Genomic DNA, 20928 nt, shown 5'->3' on the forward strand with positions numbered 1-20928 from the left:
GAGGTGATTCTCAGCACAGCTTCTTGCCGCTCCACACAGTCATTTTCTCCCCTGGGTTCTGGATCCCAGATCACTGGCCTGCTTGTACGCACTTGTGGGTCTTTCCAGGTCTCACGACCTACAAGAGTGGGAGGTGAGGCTTTGCGGGAGCAATGTAATTACTCTGCTTTGCTGTTGTTGTTCGTCCAGGGTTTGGGGGGAGTCGGGGGAAGTAGGTGGGTCCCTGGTGTAAGTGTGTTGGATTTGCACTTCAAGAAATCAAGGACTGCAGGGACTTGACAAATCCAACTGCTAGTGTAAGTGTGTCTGACTGTTTTGCGACCCCGTGGCCTGTAGCTCGCCAGCCTCCTCTGTCCATAGGATTTCCCAGGCAAGAATACTGGAGTAGGTTGCCATTTCCTTCTCCAGGGGATTTTCCTGTCCCAGGGATGGAACCCAGGTCTCTACTGAGCCACCAGGGAAACCCAATTATGCTGTAAACTAGTAGTTCATCCTTGTCCAAAGAAAGTGTTTGGGATGAGTGAAAATGTTCTGTTCTGAGGTCTCCTGTCCCCTATCAGCTTGTTTTGTTCATTAGGATGGATCGGATGAGGATGGTCCTGCACGTTTTCTTTTTCTCTTTAAAATTCTGTATTTCATGGAACGTAGGTCTGCCCCATGTGGGAAAGTGGTAAGAGTCTAGAGGTGTAAGGATGTACAGCGGTCTTAGAGAAAGAGCAGCCAGGACAGAAGTCCCAGTTTGGTCTTGTACCAACTCTGTCAGGCTCATTAATGTTAGCTGATTTCATTTACTTCCTGTAAGTTAGGGGGAAGGATGCTATCTTCTTTTTAGGATTATAATGAGGATTAAATAACTACAATTTATGAGGATTGAATACGATAATGATGTACAGCTATGGGCACAGTGCCTGACCCAAACTTAGCACTCAGGTAACCATGAACATTATTCTGATTTCTGCTTCATGCTACTGGATTTGTTTTTAAAAACCATCTCCCGAGATCTTTTCTTGGCGAGGGGTGGGAGTGGGGGTGGGAAGCTGCTTACTGAATCCTCTCCTCAGATAGTGACCTGCTTTTTCTCTGAAATCCTATCTTGCTTGTAGGCAGACAGCCAAGTGGACCTGGTCCGGCAGCATTTCTATGAAGTATCCCTGGAGTATGTCTTCAAGGTGCAGGAAGTCCAAGAGAGGAAGATGTTTGAGTTCGTGGAGCCTGTAAGTAGATGCTCAGGGTTTTGGCATGTACCCAGACTTTCATCCCTACCCCTCATTCCAGTTACCTAGATGATGAAGTGCTCTAAGTTGTTCATGAAGAGACTGATCAGCCCTGATGCTGTGCCTTCTGCTAGTAACAGTGCTGTCATCTGGCTACCCTGGATTCTTCCCAGTGCAACCATAGACATGGATGTAGAATGTTCAGCAACGGTTCCCTCATCTATGTTGGGTTGGGTTGGGCTGGTTCATTTCTAAGTCGGAGTAAGGGAGGGAGGGGTTTTCATCTTGCCAAACAATAGTGATGACCCCTTACCTTTTCTCCTTCCTCTGCCTGTCCCGAACCCCCACCCTCGCCATCGCTTCCTCTCTCCTGCAAATAACCCAAAGACAGCAGTAACCCAAGGAAACCTTTCTCTTTTTGCCCCCTAAGTTCAAAGCCCCTTCTTATCCGAGGCATGTATTAAAAAGATGGGATAGGAAGCAGTGTCTCACTCTAGGCTTATTATAACCAGGAGGCATGGAGATTGCCCTGAAGGGACTGTGATGGGGTTTGGACTTGGGTGGAACATCCCAGTGGGCACGTAGGGCTGCAGTGTGGGAACAAGTCTGGCCGTAGCCTCGGCCACCCCAGTGTGGTTGTGGCTTCGTGGAGATGTGGTACTGCTGTACCCTGCTGTGGCACTAGTGTTCAGAATCCATGGAGACACCAAATGAGCACATGGGCCTCAATTTAAGACTTGCAGATCTTGAACTTTTCAGCCAGATGCAGCCTCTGATTTAGACCCAAGCCTTGAGTCTCTTTACAAATAAGATTACCTAAATTTAAGAAAGAGTGGTTTTCTTTAGTAAATAATAAAACTATAAGAAACTGAAAGAAAATGACCTCCCTTTTTGGTCAAGAGTGTTTTGTGCCCCCTTTCTAATTTATAAACTTTGGGGGTGCTTTTTAGGTGTGTAGACTGGCAGGTGATTTTAAGACTGTGTTTGATCTTGGAATCTGATGCTTCTGTCTTTTATTTTGCTGAAACTGTTTGTTCTTGGGATCTCCTCCCAGCCATGTCATCTGGCAAATTCTTCAAAGTTGTTAATTACCTCAGTCTTACTTGAATATTGGAAATTTTAGAGATATCTTCCTTTCTAGCAGTGATCTCTAACAAGATCTCAAAATCCCCATCTTTCTGCAGGATCTGTGAGATGGGGAAGCCATCTGTCAAAGAAAGCAAGCTTGTTGATTTCCCTGCTTGGGGCCCAGAGGTGTTAAAACCAGCCATTCAATTACAGTCTCATCTCTCATGGTTGGGGCAGGAATTCAAATGCTGTCATAAAGAATTAGCCTTTGGCATGCATCTTTACTTGCTTTTGCTAGAATTTCTATAGAAAAACAGCAGTATGATTCTAATAACCTTTATGTACAGATTAATTGATGTTATTCTGTAAATGCCTGATTTTGATGAGTTACATTTTAATTGACCCATCCCATTTTTTGGAGGTGTTTTTCCTTGTTTATTTTGATTTCTCCATATAGTAAATCAGGTACTGTATCTGTTAGCTTTTGTTGGGTAACAAATAACCATAAAACCTTATACAACAGTAGATGTTTCTCACACATCTGTGGGGTTCATCCAGTCTAGGCTGGTCTCAGCTGGATGACTCTGTTCATGTATGTGAGCTTTCCTCCTCCTCCCTTTCTTTCTCCTCTTTTTAAAAAGAAATGTGTAAGGATTTAACCTTTCTGTTTCCTGGCATTCTAGTGTAATTTATCAGTGTCTTGAGCCTTTGAGAGGCAGTGTAGCATCATTGTCAAGGGCTCTAGAACCAGATTGCCTGCTTTTAAATCTCAGCTCAGTCATATTCCAGGTGCATGTTCTTGGGAAGTTATTTTGTGAGCTTCAGTTTTCTCATCTGCAAAACAGATATAACAATCCCATTTATAAAGATGTTAGGAAGATTACCTGAGTTTATCCAGGGTAAGATGCTTAGAATAGAGCTAACCTAATTGTGTGCTTGTGTGCTCAGTCACTTCAGTTGTGTCTGACTTTTTGTGACCCTGTGGACCATAACCCACCAGGCTCCTCAGTCCATGGGATTCTCCAGGCCAAGAATACTGGAATGGGTTGCTGTGCCCTTTGCCAGTGGATCTTCCCGACCCAGGAATTGAACCTGCATATCCTGCATTGTAGGTGGATTCTTTATGAACCACCAGGAAAGTGCTAACCTAATTGACACCCAATTATTATATAGTTGCTTATTAGGACCCAGTTAACAGTTTTGCTTTTTTTTTTTTTTTAATTCTGAGGCAGAGGAATATATCAATTTTGGCCATCCAGGGTCTCCTCAAATGAGTGAATGAGTCAAGTGGCAGTGTTAACAGGGTTTGCTTGGTTTAATACAGTCTTGATAAATCTAAAAGCATTTTTTTCTGAACACATAGAAAATACTGACAACCCAGCTTCTCTGTCTGAGGAGCTCACAGCCTACTTGGGGAAGCAACATGTATAATAATGAGCGAGCCAGAGTTGCATGTAGGTGAGTGCCAGGTTGGATAGTATGGACAGTGGGGTTTAAAAAGTAGAAAGCTGTTGTGGATTGCAGATGTTTTTGAGTTCATAAAGTGAGGTACCTGGAAAGCTAATGAAAAAATGTCTCGTCTTGTGTTAGAATTGGCTGAGTGGCCAGTGGTCAAGTGGCCAGTGGCCAAGACTCTGCACTCCCAATGCAGGGTGCCTGAGTATGATCCCTGGTCAGGGAACTACATCCCACATACCACAACCAAAGATCCTACATACTTCAGCTGAGATTCCGCATGTCACAACTAATATCCAGCACAGCCAAATAAGTAAATATTTTTTTAAAAAATGAGTTGGCTGAGAGGTTGGATATAGATATGTAACCTTCACTTTTCCGCAGATGTTCTTGTTTCTGAGCATACTAGTAGACAAGCAGGTGAGTGGCTGGAGCTGTGAGTAGGGAGAAGAGAGTCATATAGCGAAAAAGCTACTGACTGGATTCAGTCAGTTCAGTTCAGTCGCTCAGTCGTGTCCGACTCTTTGCGACCCCGTGAATCGCAGCACGCCAGGCCTCCTGTCCATCACCAATTCCCGGAGTTCACTGAGACTCACGTCCATCGAGTCAGTGATGCCATCCAGCCATCTCATCCTCTGTCGTCCCCTTCTCCTCCTGCCCCCAATCCCTCCCAGCATCAGAGTCTTTTCCAGTGAGTCAACTCTTCACATGAGGTGGCCAAAGTACTGGAGTTTCAGCTTTAGCATCATTCCTTCCAAAGAAATCCCAGGGCTGATCGCCTTCAGAACTGACTGGATTAGTAGTTCTCAAAGTCCTAGAAATACAAATTCTCAAGCTGTACCCCATACCTGAAATTTGGGAGTGGGATCCAGTCATCTATACTTTTGTAAGCCTTCCAGGTGATTCTGCTGCACATTAAAGTTTAAGCTACTGGCCTAGATTGTACAGAAGAACGTAACACTTGATATCAGCTGAAACTCTGTTATGTTCTGTGTAACTAATAAGTGCTTTGCTATATTATGTCATTCAATCATTATTTGAGGGTAGGTCCTGTTTTTGTGTTCAGATAAAGAAATTGAAGCATGTTTATTTACCTCTGCAAGGTCACACTTAGTAAATGGCAGAGCTGTAATGGTCTGACTCTTAATTTCTATTTGAAACAGCATTTGACTATTTGCAGGTGGAAAGGAAACCAACAAAAAATCAATTGAACTAAATTGTTGGGGTGCCTGGTATAAGTGTTCATGTGTTGAGTTGGTTTCAGTCCAGGGAATCTTGCAGCCGTTCAGGGAACCTCCATGCACATCAACTATGTTCATTTGTTTCTTAAAAAATAGCTTCAGGTACCAAGATGTTACCTACCTTTAGAAAAACAAAATGTTAGTATGCCAAGGAAGAAAAGTCAGACTTCTGGGATCTAAACCCTCTATTTTTTTGTGCCCTGGAAACCTTAATTTTATTGTTGAGATACGAAATGTTCTGGAGATTGGGATCATAGATAATGACTTAATGGCTTCCCGAAGGTAAAGCCTTGTTCCGTCTGTTCCCTGAGTTTTCATAATTGGCAGTTACCTTGTGCTGCCGAGAACTCACTCTACACATTTGTCAGGCTCTGCAGCCTCCAAGTTTCACCTCCTGAGTACTTCTCAGTGCTCTGCCTTTCTGTCCTTTTTCACGGCTCGTGCCTCATTGCAGGTTGTCCTTCTTTTTCTTTGGTCGGTGGCATTCTGTCGCGACCCATCAGCTCAGTGTCTCTTCTGATACATCGGTCTGCATCTGGCTCTCTTGCTGAGTGGCCCCGCCAGCACTCCTGTGCTAAATCAGCTGCATAGATGATCTCAGTCTTTGCCGTGGCCCAGGGTGCTAATAGGTTAAGGATGAGTTACAGGGAGTTACTTGGCTTTCCCAGCCCAGCTTTTTATCTGTCTGCCGGCAGCCCTTCTCTTCACTGTGTGCATGAATGGTTCTTAGTAGCTGTATTTTTCTGCTAAGGTTTCTGTAACAAAGTACCACAAACTGGGTGCCTCAGAACAGCAGAAGTGTACTGACTCATAGTTCTAGAGGCTATAGACGTCTGAGATCTAGGTCAGCAGGCCCTGCTCCGCCTGAAATCTTTAGAGAACTAATCCCTCCTTTCCTCTTCCTGGCATCTGGTGCTTTCCTGGCGGTGTTTGGCATTCCTTGCTTTATAGACAAGTCACTCCAGTTCTTCATCCTCGCATGTCTTGCTTCTCTGTTTGTTACTATGTCCACACTCCACCCCCCACCCCCAGTTTTTCAGGACACCAGTCATTTTCGATTAGGGCCTAATGGATTCATTTTCACTTTATTACCACTGTACAGATCCTATTTCTACAGAAAATCGCATTCTGAAATACTGGGAGTTCAGACTTCATATCTTTTGGATATGGAGAGGCAAAATTCAACCCAAAACAGTAGCTCTGTTCTATGAATGGAAACAAATTTATCACAGAGCCCAGAATGATGCAACCATCACTAATTTGTTCTTTTTTTTTTTTTTTTAATCTATGTAATCAGCTAGGAAATGAAAATAGATTTTTCTTACAATAATTCTCAGAGGAAAACAAGGATGGGGAAGAAGGGAAGGGGGAGAGTGGTAAGGTCTCTCCTTGGCGTTTCCTTTGTTGTGCTGTGGCTATGTGTCTGATGTCCAGAGAGGAGCCTGGGTGCACATGCCAGCTTCTCTTACCTAATAACCAGCTGAGGCCACAGCAGCACTTCTCTCTGTGTGAGGAGAAGCATTTCTTTGGAGCGGACAGATCCTTTCTTTTCTGGAGTCTTTCTGTGGGCCTTGCCCACCCCTGAGCAGTGGACTTTGATTTCCCAGGGTCATGGGTTCAGAGATGCATACAGTGTGTGGGAGGTCGGGGAGGGCAGGAAAGATGCTGTGAGGGGAGAAGGAAGGGAAGTGGTCCAAAGATAACAATATTTAAGGCATTATTTCCTGTACAAAAATGGACAACCAGGCATGATACCAAAGGAAGTGAAAACCAAAATAAATATTAGCCGCCCTCTGCCTTTGGAGTGCTTGTGTGTACATGCAGGTGACATCTTAGTGAGCTGTTTGAGATAATTACCCTGAGTAAGAGAGGCCCTGTTGATTTTAAGTGAAGGATAGCTCAGAGTTAATAGGAGGAATACCCTGAGCATCAGTTGCTTATCTTCTGCATTATTCTCCAGTAGAGGGTGACTCAGTGCCCTGGAAAAGTTGATGGACCAGCAGCATTCAAGGACAACAGGGAGGGAAGAGATAAGGAAGGACAGTTGTCCTTGTGAACACTGGCACTAGATTTGGCACGAGAGCCCCTTCTTCTCTATTACTGGAGCTGTTTAGAAGAAAAAGTATGGGCCGTCTTCACAGAAATGGGTTTTACATAGAGGACATACAGAGACTATGGTCATCTTGAGGAAAAGAATTCATTGTTAGTCCTTGGTGACTCTCTGTGGCTTACCCCCCGTTCCTTAATTTAGGTTAGGGATGTATAAATGGTGCCCCTAGATGTGCTTCTAGCTAGAGGACCCAGCAATGCCTGTTGCTTACCTCCTGTGAAGATGTAAGGGAGCAGATGCTCCAGGGACAACGGCAACAGGAAGTCAAGGGACCATGTTGTTATGAGCTGGGCCTTGTCTGACTTTCCAGCGTAAAGCTCTTTGATAAAGTGGGCTGGACACGTGGCGTTGCCTGAAGACAGGTCAGTGTACACCCTGGTGTTTACCATTCCTGCCACAGGCAAAATGTAATGGTCTCCTTTACTTTCATCGTTAAGGCTGCTTCTCAGAAAGGGAGAGTTAGGTGAAACAAAGTGAGATTGTGTTTAATAAGTAAAGGTATGTTCATTTAAGGACTAGAAGATTAAACACAACAGTATAAAGTGATGCAACTGTGTCTTGATATAACGTGTTTGAGGCAGGTCTGAGGGAACAACTCAAACGATGTGAGTCAGCTTCGAGCAGTTCACGTTAGATTGGGGGTGGTCTCCAAATGTAGTAGAATTGAGCTTGTGATAGAGTTGAGGTCCTGGTTATTCTAAACTGTGTTCAGGCTTTAATTATAATTCTTTCAGCTTGCGATATGGGACCGAGGCAGGACATGTAGAGCTTGGGAAGGGGCCAGGAGGCGTAACAGCAATGAGGTTCCATATGCACGATGAGAGGAAAGACAGCAGGACGGCTTGGAGAAGTGAAGGCTGGCAGGGGCTCAGTTAGTTGTTTTAAGTATATGAAGGTCTATTGCAAGAATCATGGTGAACAGATATTTTCACTCTTCACTAAAGACAGGACTAAACAAGGAATGCCGTTACCTTTTAGCCCAAGGTACTTTAAATGAGAATTTAGGGAAACCATCTTAACTGAACATGTGGGAACATGGGATTATTTTAATAAAGGGATCCAGAGCATTGACTTTCAGATAATTTACGGCAAGTGCAGAAACACACTTGAACTGGATCTAATCTTGATGATTTTCTTTGATTTGACTTTGCCTGTTAGGCTGCAGACTCAGGACACACCAGCTTCCTTTTCTCTCTTCTTTGTTGGTTATCAGTATAACCACACCCTTTTGCATGATAACCTGATGTAATGAATTTAATAGGAGACTGAGTAGGACCCCTCATCTTCAGTTTCTGAAGAAGTGGTTTTCTTAGGGGGTGATGAGGCTTACAGGATATGAGCTTGGGTGTTGGTGCCAAGGAGACCTCGTTTCAAATTGTAGCTGCTATGTACTGTGTGTTTTGGGACAAGTTACTTAACCTCTCTGAATCTGCTTCCTTATTGTTAAAATGGAGATAACAACCTATGTAATGAATCCTACTGTTAGGACTATTCAGTGAGATGGGGCATATGAAGTCTCAAGAGCCTGGCACGTAAGAAGAGCTCAGTAAATGATAGTCATTATTATTACCTTGTCATTATATTATGTTCAAAGCAGGGCTGGGAACTCAGATACAGCTCCATAATACCTCTTGAACCTGCTTATATGAGGTCTTCCCTTTACAGCTACTGGCATTCCTACAAGGACTCTTCACTTTCTATCACCATGGTTATGAACTGGCCAAGGACTTCAACGACTTCAAGACACAGTTGACTATCAGCATACAGAACGTGAGTGGGCGAGGGGATGGGCTTCCTTTCCCTTGTTAAGGGAAGGAAGAAACAAAATATGGGTCTGGTTGCATAGAGATCGCGTAAATGGATGGGAATGCAGATGGGGAGGATGGGTCTTGCTTGGGTTCAAAGGGCAGCAGAGGGCAGTCATCTCCAGGGTGCTTGGTGGTCCCAGAGCTCATCCTCACCTCTGTTATTTCAAAGCTCCATTATTTCTGTTCGCAGAAGTGCTGCTGCTGATTATGTTTTAAATCTGTAGCACCAGCATCAGGATTTCCTTTGGCAGTGGAAGTCCCAGCCCCACCCAACCCTGCCCGGCCTCCCTTCTGTGCGTCCAGCTGCCTGGCCACTTGAAACACTAGACTGTATATTCAGAAGTAGGGGGTGGGGAACACATGCTGGCCTCCAGCTCAAAGGATGTGTTCTTGTTCAACTCTTGGTGAGGAAATCCAAGTCAGTGTGCCTTACTCCCAATCTCCTTTCCCAGATTGTAAGCAGCAGGGCCTTTGGGTGCACAGAATCCGGCTTAGGCCTCTGATCAGTCACTGGGACTAAACCCCTTTCTTCCCTAATGTGATCACAGTAGTCTGCACTTCGTCTGTCTTTGTCTCTGGTTGATCCTGTGTCCAAATAAACCCAAGTGTGTCCGAGTGGGTTGGACTGTATGCTTTTGGAAGCCCGAGCTCTCATTGTTCCCTGTGGCGCCTCAGAACAGGAAGTTGCAGGGTCTTGGACGAGCTTTCATGAAGTATGGCCTCCCATTGGGCTCGATTTCTCAGAAGACAGGCTCTGAAGCGGAGATTTACACAGAGCAGGTTCCCAGGAGGCAGTGTGGGCAAAAACACCTGTGAGAGAGTTGAGGGCAGCAGGCCCTGCAGAGGGAGAAGTTGAGCTGGAAGGTCTTAGCTGATGCCACAGGCCCCCTGGAGCTGCGATGGTCCCTGGGCTCCCCTGGGTACTGGTACAGGCTGTTCTGGCGGAGGGGGAACCTTACATGAAGCAGCTGCATTTGAGGAGGAAACTGTCAGCAAACAGCCAGGGTGAGAGCATCTCTGTCCTAGAGGCTGGTGGAGGGCTTGTCCTGCTGTGGGCCCTCTGCCTCTGAGTCGCCAGGATGCTTGCTAGAAACGCATGTTTCTGGGTTGAGAAGTGATGAGTTTATCTTTGGGGGTGAGGACTGGTCAGTTGCATTTCCTGCTGGTTCCCCACGTGATTTTGATGGTCACTAGAATTTGAGTGTCATTCTTGGATAGGGCTTTCAGGCCAAAGTATACTTCAGTAAAGTAAACATTTGCCTTATTTTTTGATAGCTGAACATTCCTCACTTGGTTTTAGATCTAGGATTCTGTAGGTTGATACTCTGAAGTGCTGGAGAAACAAAGAGGGTTTCATTTCTTTGATTTGGATAAAATTCCTTTCATCCTAGACACGAAATCGCTTTGAAGGCACCAGGTCGGAAGTGGAATCCCTGATGAAGAAGATGAAGGAGAATCCCCTTGAGCACAAGACCATCAGTCCTTACACTATGGAAGGGTACCTCTACGTCCAGGAGAAACGTGAGTGCCAGGCCAACCAGCGGCGTGGGTGTACTCATGCCTTTTTTCTCAGGAGCTGGGGGTGTATCCAGTAGTCCCTGACATGGAACATTTTGGTCAAAGCAGAATGACTTTACAGTTCAGCTTTCTAGGGAAAAGATGCTGTCCACAAGGTCTTGTCTATCTCCTAGTGATATATTGTGTTTTCTGTGTAACTGGAATCCTGTTGCAACCCGGAATTCATAGGCTCTGCGCTGCCACCTCTCCCTGTGGTGGGACTCTACTCTTGAGGTTCCTGTATACCCTCAGTATAGCTTTACATACCACAGCCTTGGCGTAGAGGCCTTGGAGAGGTCTAACTGGCTGGGTTTTATAGTCATATCCTTTGGTAGACCTAATAATAGTTGTTTTTGAGATTTGTTTCAGCAAGGCCTAAAGTACTATGATTTTGGCTCTTTCCTTCTTCACTTCAACTCCTGTCATTCCAGAATGTTATGAAAAGTAGAAATAAAAGCTCACTTCACAAGCCAGGGAGAAGGGCCATTGACTTGCCCATAGGATGTCAAGGAAAGAAATGCTAGGTACTGCTAACCTAGGGTTTTCAGTGATGACTCAGATTTATGCTCTGGGCTGTAGCACTCCCAGACTTAATTCATGCATGCAGTACTAGAGATTAAAGAAAGGGCATTATTTTCCTTTAATGGGTAGTTCTTCTTATAGTCTCCTGTCTGGGCACTGTTGATTAGGATTGTCAAATGTCTTCACTCCCAGAAGTTTCCTAAGAAACAAAATACTTACAGTGATTATTCTGTGTAGTGATTGCTCAGAAATTTGCTTGGGCATAAAATTGTTCCCTGGTGCCAATGGTGTAGTGATGGGATTGGAGGTTGGAGTATCAGTTGTGATGAGAGTTTTATGTCCCTTATTCTTACAGGTATGAGCTTGTTAAGGCTTGTAAGAAGCAGAAGCTACATATACAGCACTTTGGAAATCTTTGTGCCATCACTGGAGTTTATTCTCTAAGCCACAAAAACACATGAGAATAGTTGCTGTTTTCATTTGTTCTTAATGCTCCAATATAAACGCTCCATTGCTTTTTAAGTGTATTAAGTGATATCCAACACTTGCAATGGGTATTCATACCCTGAAAAATACCTATTAAGTGTCTGCTGAATCTTTTTTCATGTTATCATTATTTTTTAATCATGTCTGTTATGCAGTCTCTATAAACATCCAGAACTCATATTGATTGAGGTCTTTGCAGGCTAACAATGCCAATTATGCCTTCTTCCCCTAATAGTACTTTGTTTGAAATAAAGTAATTGGCCAGGCACCAGTAAAATAAGAAACTGTCAGAATTTGTCTTCAGGGCACCTGCCTCTTTCCCGAGGGATAATTTTGAGGGACAAACACTTAGATTACATTTGAGCATTTACATTTACTTCCGTTCCACATGTCTAGTGTCTCTGGGTTTTCTTTGTCTGCTTTTCAGATCTTCTTGAGTTCTGCTGAAGTAAAAATTAGGAATTTGAAAGTAGGTCAGAACCCCTGTATATATCTGTGCACGTGATCACAGCGTAGCTGTGTGGGAAGCGTGAAGTCATCGCACCACATGGGGACGGTGACGGGCATTTTGAGGAGCCTTTCTATGTTCTTGTCCAGTCATCTTACTCCTGTCAGGGGAGAGAAAGGAAGCTTCAGATGGAAATTGATGATGGGAAAATGAATTAATTTCCCCAGAGAACCTCTACTTCCATTGTATTTTAAGACCCATCAGATGCAGCATTTAGTGGGAAAAAGTCTTCCTTGGTCCTTGGGAAAAGTCCTGGGTTAGTTCCACTTCCAGCATGTGAGATTAGATTTCTGCCTGTGGTTGTCTAGCTGGTGTGGAGAATATATTGCCCCTCAGTTCAGTTCAGTTCAGTCACTCAGTCGTGTCCGACTCTTTGCAACCCCATGAATCGCAGCACGCCAGGCCTCCCTGTCCATCACCAACTCGCGGAGTTCACCCAGACTCACGTCCATCGAATCAGTGATGCCATCCAGTGATGTCGTCCCCTTCTCCTGCCCCCAATCCCTCCCAGCATATTGCCCCTATAAACAGTTTAAGAATAGGTGAGCATTGTGAGTTACATGTTCTGTGTTGTCCAGTATTCAGTGGACATGTAGAGATGTTTAATGGGGAATATTACTTTGCAGGTCACTTTGGAACTTCGTGGGTGAAGCATTACTGTACATATCAACGGGATTCCAAACAAATCACCATGGTACCATTTGACCAAAAGTCAGGAGGAAAGGGGGTGAGTTCATTTTTAAATTTCATGTTTGATTTACTTGGTTAACATATGATGAGTGTAATGCATGTTTGAAGTAACACCTCCAATGTTCACTGTAATTTTCTTCATTTTTATATAGTAGTTTCAGGGGGGATGGCATCTGAATAAAGTAAATAAATAAGATGATTATTTTTAGTTATAAGCTGTGTTAGAAGCTGTAATTAAGACAGATTCTTGTATTTCACATATGTGCAATATTAAGTGTGTTAATATGTTTAGATACTAGAAATCCTTGGATGACCTCATCCTGTGAAACTAATTTTCATCACTTGCATCTGATACCTAGAGGACTGCCAGTTGGCAGTTTAGATGTTCCAGTTATCTATCTATCATTTCAGTTTTCCAGATATCTATTCCAGTTATTTATTGTAACAGAACACTAAAAAATGTAGTGACTTTTAAAACAGCACCAATCATTTTAGTTATTTCTTACAGTTTCTGTGGGTAAGGACTTTGGGGAGCATGTGGGTGAGTGGTTTGGGCTTAGAGTTTCTCAAATGGTTCCAATCAGTTGGTGACTGGAACTGGATCATAAGGGTTTGAAGCAACTCTGGGCTGATCAGATATCTTCCTTTCTCCTGACCTCCTCTTCTCTTCTCTTCCCTCTTTCTCTTTTGCTCTGTATAGTTCCAAGTCCTGTTCTCTGGCTTCTCTATGTGGGCTGGTTTGGGCTTCCTCATAGCATGGCGGCCTCAGGACAGCTAAAGTTTTCAGGAGTGAGTCTTCCACCAATAAAAGCAGACACTGCATTGCCTTTTAATGATCTAGACTTATGTTGGCCCTGTGTGTTGGTTGAAGCAGTTATGAAAGCCCACCTAAGCTCACCCAGTTGTAGCGGGAGAGGGCAGACCCTGTCTTAGGAGGAACAGCACAGTTGCATTACATTGAGAGCATGTGGGGTGAAAGACGTCCTTGTGGCCATCATTACAAGAGCCAGGCTGCATCTGTGGGGTGACTGCTGCAAGAAGTGCCTTGCCGTGCCCCAGGGTTCACCTTTCCTCTGGGAGCGCTCCGTCTGTCTACATTGCCTTTTTGGGTCTGTTCTGTCTTTTCTCTCTGGCTCCACATTACATCTCCTTCTTCTTTTTCCTTTCAGTATTCTATTTATGATGGTCCTCTCTGTGAATTTTTTTTTTTTTTAATTTGTTGTGCTCAGGCATTTTGGCCTTTCTGGATTTGCGGATTGCTGTCTTTTAGTAATTTTGGAAAATCCTTTTCAATTATCATTTTGAATTTTCCCCCCTCCCCATTCTTTCTATTATCTCCTTTTGGAGATATTTAAATACTTTTAATAAAAAGTATTTATATTTTTCATTTCTTTGAATCTCTGGACTGCGTTATGGATAATTTCTCTGGTTCTATCTTTAGTGTAAAGAATTTTTTGCTGTGTCTGACCTGTCGATAAGGTAGTCCTCTGTAAGTATTCCAACTGTGGCCTTCTTTGTGCTGCATTTTTGTGCCTCCTGTTGGGTTTGCTTGCACGTGTGCAGGCGCTGCAGTGTAGAGGCGGAGAGCACTGGCTCTGAGGTTAGACTGCCCAGGTCAGTGATGTGTGACGCTGTTGTCATTATTGTTAGCTGCTCCCCCAAGCTGCCCCCTTGCTCTCTGCCGCTTCCAGTTTCTCTTCCTGACTTTCTTTTTCTTAGGCCACAACACTGGAGTTGGTCAGCATCTCTGTCCTTCCTTGTATGAAAGCATAAAAAAAAAGTCAAGTCACTTTTAATGTTTCTTGTTAGGGGTAAAGTTGACTTATAAATAATCGCAGGAAGATAGACATGTGAAATGATCAAACATAGAGAAATTATAGAGTTAGAAGAAATAGTAACAATCTCTGTTAATAGGAATCGCTTATTATCATGAACTGGAAATAGAGTTAGGTCTGCCTTTCTTAGATCAAGTCATAGTTCTTTTCTAATTTCTAGTCCTTCTAGAAATCAACTTCACTGAGTTATTCTCTCACAGTCTTTTGGGACTGTTGATCTGGTGCTTTCCTAAACCTGGAGTGAAGGAACTCTCTTGTATTTTCTCTACTCCTTTCTTGCCACACTTAAAAGTAAAGGGCAGAGACCAATTATGGTGAGTGTTTGGAACTCCTTAGACTTTACTGAGATAAAAGGAAACACTGAGTTCTTAAGAGGTTTATATGTATTAATGTATATAAACTTCTTGGGACAGAAAATAGAGGCTGACACAGAGGCTGCTCTATTGGGAGCTTGGTATTATATGAAATCATTTTTCTAGTAATAATTACTTATATTATATTTTACATTTTCTAAAATATTGTCCTTTCTCTTCCTGTTTGATCCATTTTTCCTCCTTTACAAAAGAGGAAATTGAGGATCAGAGAGAGAAAGTGATTTCTAAGGCTATATGATCAGTGAGTACTAAAGCCAGTACTCACACCCTGATTCTGGAGCTGGCGTCTCCTGATTCTGAGGCAAATCAAATAGAATAATAATGTATAAATATAAAATAATAGCTTTTCATGACATCTCTCTGTTTCCTTAGCCTCAGGGTGGAAGAGACGTGAAGACTGGCTGTCCAGAGGTGATATCTTCTTAATTTATATAGGAGGAACATGTGATGTCATTGTGTTACATGTTTATACAAAGCTCTCTTAGGAGCTGGAGATAAACTTAAATAGGTGATAGGGCGTTTTCTTTTCCTAACATGCTCTTTATCCTTCTCTCCTTCCTTATCCCCTTGCATTTGGGTTATTTTCCTTTGAAAGTACCCGCTTTTCTCTTCATTTCAGTCCAGGAGACGTGAGCAGATTTTCTGCATCCTCTTGGAGACAGGGCTTGTATGTGGTGAAAGACAGTACCCCGAGTTCTACCCCATGAGATGAGGCCCCTCTCTGTGGGAGCCCTGGAATAGCCCAGGGCTGACCCTGTCCCTTCCCTGGCTTGAAACCCTTCATTATGTTCCCACTGCTTGCAGGATACAGACCATAATCTGGATGATCAGGTCCCTGTCTTCCTCAGTCCTCTTTCAGTCTTGCTCTTGGATTCCAGACACACCGACTTCCTTTCAGTTCCTCCAGGGCTCCATGGACCCTGACTGTGGGGGCCTCTTCACCTGCTGTTCTCCACCCAGATCCGTGTTCTTGGTTTTATCTCCTATGAATCCTTTGGTCTCAGTTCAAGAAAGCCTTTGCTGACCTTTTTGCCCAGGTTACACCCCCTTAATTTAGGCTTTTGTAGCACAACATGCTTCTTTTTTTGTAGTGTTTGTCATGGTTGTAACTCTTCATTTGTTTGTATAAGTGATCGTTATCTCTCTTCCCCATTTTTTAAAACCATGATACTTGAATAGATTGTCTTTATAGATTTTTCCTGGTATGTTATGGTCATTTTTGGAACAAAGTCTTATATTCCTCTTATTTCTGCTTATATTTGCCAGTTTTGTATAGATCTCTGTTTTCTCCTATTTCTCAGGGACACCTCCCCCTAACCCAGAGAAGGAAATGGCAACCCACTCGAGTAGTCTTGCCTGGAGAATCCCATGGACAGAGGAGCCTGGCAGGCTACTGTCCATGGGGTCACCAGAGTCGGACACGACTTAGCGACTAAACCACCCTCCCCCTAAACTTTCCAAGTGGGAAGCAGTCCAACACCATTAAATCAGAAATAGAGTTAGATATTAACATGGTCAGAGGTACATATGCTTGTGCATTTATGGTCATACATTTAGGCATTGCAGAAGGAGCAGTTCTCAATCTGAGAAGTTAATCTTTGCCATTCAGTAAGACAATAGTGTAAGACTTGTGAATGTAGACTGTCTCTTCCTAGATCTTCTGTGTTTTATGTGCTATTTTGATATTAGTGGGTGATTAAGTTTTACCATATGCAGTCACATTTCCTATTATTCAACAGACTAGGCAAGTTTGTTAATTTCCCCCTAGTTTAGGAAGAAACATTGGCAGATACAGGAGAAAAAGGAACCCTAAAAAATTCCTATGTGACAGGAAGAGAAGAAATCAGGGGCAGAAACCTCTATGTTTCTAAGCAGTAAATTAGTGCTGTGCTGTGTGACAAAACTGTTGCATTCCATTTGTACAATGGAATACTACCCAATAGTTCAAAGAAAAAAGCTCCTTTGTTTTATACCATGGGTTTAAAAAATTGCTTGCATTGTTTTAATGTTAATTTTTATTTTTTATTGAAATATAGTTGATTTCCAATACTACCTATGTTTCAGGTATAAAATAGTGATTCACAATTTTTTACAGTTATACTCCATTTATAGTTATTATAAAATATTGATATATTCCCTGTGCTGTACAATATATCCTTGTAACTTATTTATTTTGTACATAGTAATTTGTATCTCTTAATCCCTTACCCCTATCTTGCTACTCCCTCCTTCCCTCTTCCTACTGGTTTGTTCTGTATATCTGTGAGTCTGTTTCTTTTTTGTTCTATTCAAATGTGTTTCATTTTTTAGCTTTTACAGATTTATTTGTCTTTCTCTGATTTACTTTATTAAGCGTAATACCCTCCAAGTTCATCCATGTTGTTGCAAATGGCAGAGTTTAATTCTCTTTTATGAGTAGTATTCTGTTGTATGTGTGTGTGTCTATATGTGTGTCATACACACACACCCCACTTCTGTTATTTAAAAAAAATATATATATATATGGGATTTTTTTTGGCTGTAGTGGGTCTTTGTTGCTGTACGCAGGCTTTCTCTAGTTGTGAAGAGCGGGGACACTCTAGTTGCAGCAGTGGTGGCTTCTCTTGCTTTGGTGCACAGGCTTCTAGGAGTGCAGGCTTCAATAGTTGTGGGCTCAGTAGTTGTGGCTCATGGGCTCTAGAACCCTGGCTTAGTAGTTGTGGTGCTTGGGCTTAGTTGTTCCACAGCATGAGGGGTCTACCCTGACCAGGGACCAAACCAGTGTCCCCTACATTGCAAGGCGGATTCTTAACCACTGAACTGCCAGGGAAGCCCTGTACCACTTCTTTATCCATTCATCTGTTGATGGACACTTAGGTTGCTTTCATATCTTGACAGTTGTAAATAATGCTTCTAAGAACACTGGGGTATGTGTATCTTTTTGAATTAGTGTTTTGTTTTCTTTTGGATGTACGTACACCCAGGAGTGGGATTGCTGGGTCATATGGTAGTTCTATTTTTAGTTGGTTGAAAAACCTCCATACTGTATTTCACAGTGGCTACACCAATTTACATTCCCACCAACAGTGTACAAGGGTTCCCTTTTCCCTACATCCTCACATCCTCACTAACATTTATTATTTGTGGTCTTTTTGATAATAGTCATTTTGATAGGAGTAGGATGATATCTCATTGTGATTTTGACTTGTGTTTCTCTGATGTTTAGTCATGTTTAGCAGCTTTTCATGTGTCTATCGGCCATCTGCATTTCCTCTTTGGAAAAATATCTGTCTAAGTCTTCTCCTCATTTTTTAGTTGAGGTGTTAGCTTTTTTGTTGTTGACTTGTATGTGTTGTTTATATATTTTGGGTATTACCCCCTTGTTGATCATATCATTTGTAAAAAGAAATAAACCCTTGATTTACACAGCATGAGTGACTAGCAAATGAATTACGCTGAATGAAAGAAGTCTGGCATAAAAGGGCATTCCATTTGTATACAGTTACAGAGCATTCAAACTAATTTGTAGTGGCAGAACAGATTCAGTGTTTGCCTGGGAATGGACTGGGTGGAGGGCTGATGGATTACAAAGGGACTCACAAGGAAACTTGTGGGCTGATGGAAATGTTCATTACCTTGATTATGTTGGTGATTTCATGGATGTATACAGATGTCAAAACTCATAAGTTGTTTACTTAAACATATGCAATATATTATACATTAAAAATTATACTCAAGATCCCCTGGAGAAGGGAATGGCTACCCATTCCAGTATCTTGCCTAGAGAATTCCATGGACAGAGGAGCCTGGAAGGCTACTGTTCATAGGGTCACAATGAGTCAGACCTGACTGAGTGATAGGATGGATAAACAACAAGGTCCTATTGTATATCACAGGGATCTATAGTCAGTATCCTTGATAAACCATAATGGAAAAGAACTGAAAAAGAATGTGTATGCAAATAACTGAGTGACTTTGCTGTACAGCAGAAATTAACACAACATTGTAAATCAAGTATACTTCAATAAGAAAGTACATACTTTAAATATGCTGCTGCTGCTGCTAAGTCGATTCAGTCGTGTCCAACTCTGTGCGACCCCAGAGACGGCAGCCCACCAGGCTTCCCCGTCCCTGGGATTCTCCAGGCAAGAACACTGGAGTGGGTTGCCATTTCCTTCTCCAATGCATGAAAGTGAAAAGTGAAAGTGAAGTCGCTCAGTCGTGTCCGATTCTAGCGACCCCATGGACTGCAGCCCACCAGGCTCCTCCGTCCATGGGATTTTCCAGGCAAAAGTACTGGAATGGGGTGCCATTGAAAAAGCTGTTAAAACATATTCATTGCACACCTACTCTGTTCCAGGGACTGTTTGGTCTCTGGGGACCCAATGGCAAGCAAAAAATAGGCTTAGTACGTGCCCTCAGGGAACTTGCAGCCTAATGAGGAGAGAGACTTTATTTGAATCATCCTTTGGGCAGCAGCAGATCTCAGCTGTGATCAGTGCTATGAGGGAAGGAGCGGGGTACATGGTGCTATGTGAGCATGTCTGGTGTATTTGCAGGAATGTTTTTAGTGAGAAGTGACCATTGAACCAAGATCATAGAAGTTCAGAATTGGAAGGAGGACCTCAAGGTCGTCTTGTTTCAACTCTTATCAAACCTGCAGATTAAACTTATTTAAAACAATACCAACAAGAGTTTAATCTAGCATGTGTTGCTGCTATATATACCATCATAATCTGTCAATACTCAGATGCTGGGCTCCAAGTAAAACATGGCTCACAGATTTTATCTGCATGAGGCTCTGGCCTGAGGAAGTTGGTGACCAACCTCCTGTGGTCCTGAATACTCAGGTCTTAGAGGATGAAATGATCACTCCTGTTTATGTGGCATCTTTGTCCAGGAGAGGAGCATGGCCCGAGTTCTGGCCTCATTTTGACTGTCTGTGTCTTCCCAACAGGGAGAAGATGAATCAGTCACCCTCAAATCCTGCACACGGCGGAAAACAGACTCCATTGAGAAGAGATTTTGCTTTGACGTCGAAGCAGTAGACAGGTGAGCAGTTGTCACACTTTTTCTCAGAAACAAATATTGCTGAATTTGAATTTCTTACCTTTCCCATCTAGTCAGAACATTCTGGTTTTTTACCCCCTCTTTCCCATCTCCATTCCTCCATTTAAAATAGAGGCCAATTGCTCTTTTGTAGGAATCAGTATCTCTACCCCTGTGCTTTACATTTGGCACTGAGGCCCTGGTTGGTTTTCTTTTAATGTCAGGGCTTCCTTCTTAAGAATGTGTGTTAGGTCTCAGGAGGGTGAATTTATGTTTAAAGAGATCTAATTAGCACAATTGTATCAACTATATGAGATTTTTTACTTAGAATTTTTATGAAATGATTCAAAAGGAGTTAGGTAAAGGGAAAAGTAGAAGTTCTACTCAATTCAAAAAGGGGCTTTTAGTTACAGCATTTTGCTTACCATTGTGTGTATGCACCCAAGAAAGAAAACACCCCACTTGTGAAATCAGTCTTTGGAGAGGAAGCTCTGTGTTGTGTTCCTCGAGATTTATAGAATCTCATTAAGTTGTACCATTTCATGATGTTAAGCTCGTTTGACAGCATTCCAGTTCTTTGAGACACTTTACTTGGCAACAGGTTAATTCTTTGAATGAATGCCATGAGTTAAGCTCATTTAAGCTGTCTATTCAAGATCAGCAGTGCTAGCACAAAGATGCTTAGATCTCAGCATGATTCTCTTGTCATGCTGTTTAATTTCTCCCCTTTATTAAAAAAAAAGAAAAAGGTACACATTTTGTCAGGCCAGTACTTCTACTTCCCTGAGACGTTTGCCTGTGGCCACTTCATGACAGCTCTAAAGGATCTGGAGCGAGGGTACCACCTGGCGTGTTCTGCTCCGTGTGCCGCCAGGGGGTGAAATGCCTTCTTGTGGAGCGATGTGTCTCTGCAGTGTGGCCCCTGAGGCTGATAGCGTGCCTGTGGAGAGAGTATGCCCATGTAGCCTAAATTGGACATTTGTGGAAACCAACCATGTCTCATTAGCAGTCTAGTTACTATACTTTTGGCTC

General features: G+C 42.9%; 1 protein-coding gene across 6 annotated transcripts in view; it reads left to right on the top strand.

Moving 5' to 3' along the window:
• Positions 1–20928, top strand: part of ARHGAP26 (Rho GTPase activating protein 26) — a 473317-nt gene that overhangs the window by 144125 nt on the left and 308264 nt on the right. For all 6 annotated transcript variants that reach the window (XM_024994422.2, XM_024994425.2, NM_001205522.1 and 3 more), the window contains exons 6-10: positions 1104–1214; positions 8754–8858; positions 10288–10417; positions 12596–12696; positions 19805–19899. In XM_024994422.2, the coding sequence (XP_024850190.1) occupies positions 1104–1214; positions 8754–8858; positions 10288–10417; positions 12596–12696; positions 19805–19899 (542 nt within the window). The remainder of the gene's footprint in view (positions 1–1103; positions 1215–8753; positions 8859–10287; positions 10418–12595; positions 12697–19804; positions 19900–20928) is intronic.

Source organism: Bos taurus, chromosome 7 (assembly GCF_002263795.3).
Source record: "Bos taurus isolate L1 Dominette 01449 registration number 42190680 breed Hereford chromosome 7, ARS-UCD2.0, whole genome shotgun sequence".
Taxonomy (NCBI): domain Eukaryota; kingdom Metazoa; phylum Chordata; class Mammalia; order Artiodactyla; family Bovidae; genus Bos; species Bos taurus.